Below are 5,866 nucleotides of genomic sequence, written 5' to 3'. Positions count from 1 at the left end.
ATTGAAAGGAACAGGGGTCAACCTCAAAGAGGAAGACAGGTCAACAGGACACCAGAGTTTAGCATATGGACCTGAGGCAGCCCAGCCTAGAAGAGAGGGTTTGGATGGGCCATCATAGGTTCTGAAGAAGTGAACAGCTCCTGAGGGACAGCAGCTGTGATCCCTCTCACAGTCCCTTTCTGGCCACATCTTCTGAAACAACATTGTCTCAAGCACACAGCAGCCCTGCTGCATTACTTCATGGTGGGAATTATAACGCTCCGGCACCAAGAACTCTCAGGCATATAGCAAACTTCTGCTGACACCCTCCAGGATGTGATCCACTTATGCCAGGGAAGCTGCTGATTAGCATTGTTCATTCAGAGTGCACAGCATGGAAGGCAAAGATGGGCTGTATTTCTTCACACATGCACACAGCATGGCAAGAGCCTGCACCAGAAATCTCTTCCAAAGTTACTAAAAAGTGGAAGGAAAAATATTTTTAAAGATATTCTACTTACAAGACAGAACAATTGTCCGAAAATCTCCAGACTGCTTTACATCCCCAGGTCTCCTACCTACAAGTAGCTTGTGTAGATAAAATGATAATATGGGTACAAAGAAGTGTCTTTGCAGTGGCTTCTATACTGCTGCAAGCAGAGAGGGCTAGGATATGCCACACCCATATTTGATGCTTCCTGAGGATTTGCTTAACAGCCACATGGTCCCAGGGCTTCTCTGTGAAGGGCAGCAGTCCAACATTTGCATCTTATGATTCAACTAGGTGTATCCATAAAAAAGGAACAGAGACCTCTACCTAACTTGTGATCCCTTAGTTCAGCTGGCTGAATGCAGTGGTAGTGGCAAAGGTTCAGCAGTAGGACAGAAGTCTCCGGAGTGCAACTTTGACATCCTTGTTCCTCAGAGTGTAGATGAGGGGGTTCAAGGTGGGTGCCACCGAGGTGTAGATGATGGACACCACCTTGTCCTTGCTCAGTGAGTAGCTGGATGAAGGGCGAATGTAGGTGTAGATGATGGTGGAGTAGTACATGGAGACCACGATGAGGTGTGCAGAGCAGGTGGAAAAGGCCCGTTGCTTGCCCTCAGCTGAGCGTATCTTCAGGATACTGGCCACAATAAAGCCATAGGAGAGGATGATCACAGAGAAGTTCCCTACAGCAAAGAACACATCTGCTGCAAAGGCCATGGCTTCGTTTAATTGCGTTGGAGCACAGGAGAGCTTCAAGAGTGGAGGAATCTCACAGAAGAAGTGCTCTATCACATTGGAGCTGCAGAATGGTAGACGTAGCACCAGGCTTGTGTTTATGATGGTGTTAAGCAGGCTGATGCCCCAGTCAATGCCAGCCAGGAATGCACACACCCTGGGGCCCATCCAGGTACTATAATGCAGAGGGCAGCAGATGGCCACGAAGCGGTCATAGGCCATAGCTGAGAAGAGCAGAAGCTCTACCCCCATGGACCCTGTGAAAAAGAAGACCTGGGCCATGCAGCCCCCATAAGAGATGGTCCTTCCCCACAGCATAGTGTCCAGCAGCTTGGGTAGGATGGTGGATGTGCACAGGATGTCCACCACGGCCAAGTTGACCAGAAAGAAGTACATGGGGGTATGCAGGGCTGGGCTGGCACTGATTGTCACGATAATGAGCAGGTTTCCTGAGATTGCAGCCATGTATAGGCAGAGGAAGCCAAGGAGAAGTGGTACCCGAAGGTGAGGCATCTCTGAGAATCCCAGGATGAGGAACTCAGTGACCAGTGTCCCATTCATCACAGAGCTGAGGAGACCTCAGGGTCCAGAGGTAGTGGGTTTTCTTTGGCAGCTCTTAAAGGAAAGACGTGTTCCAGTTCCAGTTTGTGCTAACAACCCAACCCAGATGTGCTGATACTCAACTAGAGCCTAAACCTCAGTATTACATGGGGGTAAGCTTAGAACTCTGTGCCAGAAAATGCTGTTGATAACATTCTAGTTGCAGGACTTCTAGGAGACTGATGTAGCTTCTCATAAACCTTAGAGATGCGGGATCTTTCTTCACCAGGAAGTTTCTTTCCCCAGACTTGAGTGAGTATGGGGCAGGAACAGGAATATTCCATGGAGTGAAAGTCTGTGTGTCCTGGAAAAGGGATAGTTGTGATTACCTTCTATTCAAGAGCTCAGACAGTGGGTGGGAACATGAAAGAAAGGAAGAAGATGACAAAATGTCCCTCACCTGGCCATATAGAACATCAACCACCATCACAGGTGACTGGTGCACTCACCTATACAAACTACAGTCGTTCATGTGTGTGTTATTGAAGCTTTAGGATTGAAAGCTTTAAAGTAAGAAGCTTAAGTAAGGGCACCAGGCAAGACTGAGCTCTGTTTCACCCCTGTATCTAAGTCTCCAGCTGAATTTAGAAAGCATTAAACCAAGTATGCTAAGATATGTAAGAGCCGCCCTCCTAGTGATAAGGTAGGGACAGACTATATGAACTATTGATTAAGTTTCCAAGTACTGGAGCTCAAAGCTTATATTTGCAAACAGTTCACTATATTCTATTTGTTTAAGAAAGATTTTTATGACTTTTAAGAAAGATTCATGCACCTGTATAAAGCTAGCATTATACAAATACTTTACTGATTTGGGCTTGGGCCTCAACTCTCCTATCTGCCTCAGAAAATGTCTGAGAGGTGAATGAATATTTCAAAGTCCTGTCCCTGCAGGGGCAGCCAGAATGTAGTAGACCTCATCCACCATGGTGGGTGCTCCCTGCAGAGGTGATGCTATATATTTCAATGTGAGATCTGAAAATGGGGTACAAGAGACAAAAGAAAAACAGGAGAGGATAGAAAGACACAGAGAGATAGGAGGACAGAGACAGAGACAGAAGCACAGGGACAGAAAGGCAGGCGAGACAAAATTAAGGAGAAACAGAAGTAGATATGAGCCCTGCCCACCCCACCCCACCCACAGACAATGATAGACAGATATAGAAGCAAAGAAACACACAGAGATATTAGGAAGACATAGTGGAACAAAGACTTCAAGAAAAAAGGAAAAAGAAACAGAGACAGAGTCAGAGAAACATACAGAAAGAGAGACAGAAACAGGGAGAAGGAGAGAGAGAGAGAGAGAGAGAGAGAGAGAGAAGGGCAGAGAGACATAGAAATTAGGGAGCTACAGGGATGCTCCAAGAGAAGATTATGCTATGATTTGTACAAGTTGTTCCAACTTTTCAGATGCTTACAGAATTTTCTTGAAAATGCCAGCTTAAGTGATCCCGTACATCTGGTCACACAGTAAAAGTCAATAACCCAAGCTTATGACAAGAAATTTGTCATTATAATTAATACATGTAAATTCACAGTCAATACAAAACTCACATGGTAATCCGATGGCAAGAATCTTCCAAGGTGTCCTCTCTAGAAACTTGTTCCTCAGCACCACAGAGACAGACAGACAGACAGACAGACAAATCACATATGTACACATATGCATGTGTGCAAGTGCGCACACATTCCCACACAAACACAGAGAGAGTTAACCATCAGCATTCATTAGAAAACAGAGTCAGATCAAATGAAAAACTGCTAAAGAAAAGATGGTGACATTTCTAAAGTACAGAGGGAACATTAAAATGACTGTGTGAGGACCAGAGGCCCTGCATCATCTATTATAGGAAAGACAAGTACTCACAGGGAAAACCCAGGCCCTGAGAGACCAATTAAGCAAAACCACACTGGCTTCCTGAGCAGGACTGGCTGGAGAGATGACCAAGCCTCTTCTCAGACAACACAACACACACTTGTAGGACTGGTGACCGAAGAGCAGCCTTGTCTGTCCTATTACCCAAAGACTCATTGTCTACCTTTATCACTAGTGGCAGCAGAGGGTAGAGGGCAGATGAGGGGATAACATTTGTGCCTTAGGACAATTAACTCCCCAAACCATAATTTCTCCCAGTCTCAAAAAGCCCCTCATTCAAGATAGAAACACTTAAGAGGCCAAGGTGAGAGCTCTTTCCCCAGCCCTGTCTGCTGTCCTCTGGCACAGATTGTCACCAGTCACCATGCACTTTCATCTCCTCTAAGCGGATGATGCCCTTGGGCTCTGTAGCTGTAAAAATCATGTCCACTTTCTTCACCCAGTGAGCAAGAACAAACTTCACCTAAGCATGATACCATCCCAGCCCAGACCTGATGTGGCCTACTCTTAGCAAATGGTTCTAATAGTGCTGGTCTGGATTGAGGAAGCTGCTCTCTCCCCAGAAAGGTCACATGACTGCTGTGGCCTTCAAGGGCATGAAACATCTTATGTTGCAACATGGCTAGCTGGTTCTTCTATGGTCATGGCAAACTCTAGGCCTTGTCTGACACCTGGGCTCTGGCCAGAGCACCTCTCCAGGCTGAGGCTGGAGCTTGACATAAACTCCACTTGCTTCAGTAATCAGATTCATGCCTTAATTGTCTTCCTGGATTCAGAGGCCCAATCACATCTCACTGAGCTGCTTAAAGGAATAAGGACTAGTGTATTGTCCACCATATTCCTCCAGCTCTTCCCTGCTTCTGTCTGCTGCGCATTCTCTACACTACCAACAATCTCTGATGTGTGTACATTGAATCCTGTGCCCAGTGCACATGATTTCAGCCTGAGGTCCAGCCATCCACGTGGTTAATCACAATTTGTTGGTCACAGCCATGAACCAGGTCCCAAAGCAACCTCTGGGAACACTGCTGGGATTGCCTCACTAGGACCCTCTCTACTCTACAAACTAGCATGAAGCATGGCCAGCACAGTCTGGGAGAGGCTGCATTAGTGGTGCAAGAGCTTTAGCCATCTCTTCCAAATGCTCAACTTCTTCCTATATCTGTGATCAAGAGTAGGTCTTCAACTCCCAATATGTAGAGACAAGGACATGTGCTCAATACCTAACCACATCATAAAAGCAAGTACCGAGACCCGAGTGCACAAGCCTCTGGGTTGAATAATCTCTCTCCTTTCAGGTGAAAGGAAACAGTTTGTGCATTGGCAAATGACATGGTTGGGTTCATGAGACAGAAGAGATGGACAAAGTGTTCACAGTTAGCCCAAATCAGTGTGAGGATATGAATCAGAAATTAACCTGCCTCTTCTCCTCAGGTCTGTGCCCTGGATGCACTGTCCTGGAATGATTGGAGATGCTTACAAATCCCCAGTTCAATCAAAGCCAATTACACTAAAAAATGAAGTCTACTTCTAAGAACACCCATGCCCTTGTTACCTCCCTTGAGTGGGCAAGAGGTCAAGGACAAGACTGAGTGATGATGGGTGAGGGGGAAGAGGAGCAGGTGGAGGTGTCAACCTCAAAAAGGTGGGTTAGCCTTAAGATAATGGACTTTTCCTTCCTAGGTTCCCCCCCACCACTTGCATAGTCTATGGGTGCTGCCATGAGGCTCGGCTGGGTCTGCCAGCTTCCTGAGTACTAACTCGAGGACAGGACTGTATCTTTTCTTTCAGATGCTGGACAAGCAGAAGCATGCCCTTGAGCTCTCTAACGGTCTTGCTTCCTCACTCTCTCCCACACCTTTGGGCTATCTGTTGCATGTGACAGACCCTCCTTCAGGGTGATTTTAAAACATGGATTCCCCATTCCTTTTTCATCCCTTTCCTCCAAAGCAGTTGCATGCTGCAGAGCTTGCTTACCCAGATTTTTTTTTTAAATTCCCTAACAAGTTAGGCCTTCTTTCCTTTTTTTCTAAAGCAATCCCCCAGCCATATGACTGAAACCCATAATTGTTTCTTTGCTTTCTTACTTCTTTTATTTCAGAAGTAATGGTCCCTTGACTTGCCTTCTCATCTCCATTCTTTTACTCTAAGAAGCTGTAAGATTTACAGCTCACCTGAACCTCAAG

General features: G+C 46.0%; 1 protein-coding gene across 1 annotated transcript; it reads right to left on the bottom strand.

Annotated features, from left to right (window-relative positions):
* Window positions 1-850: 850 nt before the first annotated feature.
* Window positions 851-1,771, bottom strand: LOC127678830 (olfactory receptor 13G1-like). Its single transcript, XM_052174080.1, has one exon. The coding sequence runs from the start codon at window positions 1,763-1,765 to the stop codon at window positions 851-853; it is 915 nt and encodes a 304-aa protein (XP_052030040.1). The 5' UTR covers window positions 1,766-1,771.
* Between the last annotated feature and the right edge of the window lie 4,095 nt (window positions 1,772-5,866).

Source organism: Apodemus sylvaticus, chromosome 1 (genome assembly GCF_947179515.1).
Source record: "Apodemus sylvaticus chromosome 1, mApoSyl1.1, whole genome shotgun sequence".
NCBI classification, from domain to species: domain Eukaryota; kingdom Metazoa; phylum Chordata; class Mammalia; order Rodentia; family Muridae; genus Apodemus; species Apodemus sylvaticus.
The sequence above is the reverse complement of the archived record's forward strand: the minus strand, read 5'-3'. Positions and strand labels throughout refer to the sequence as shown.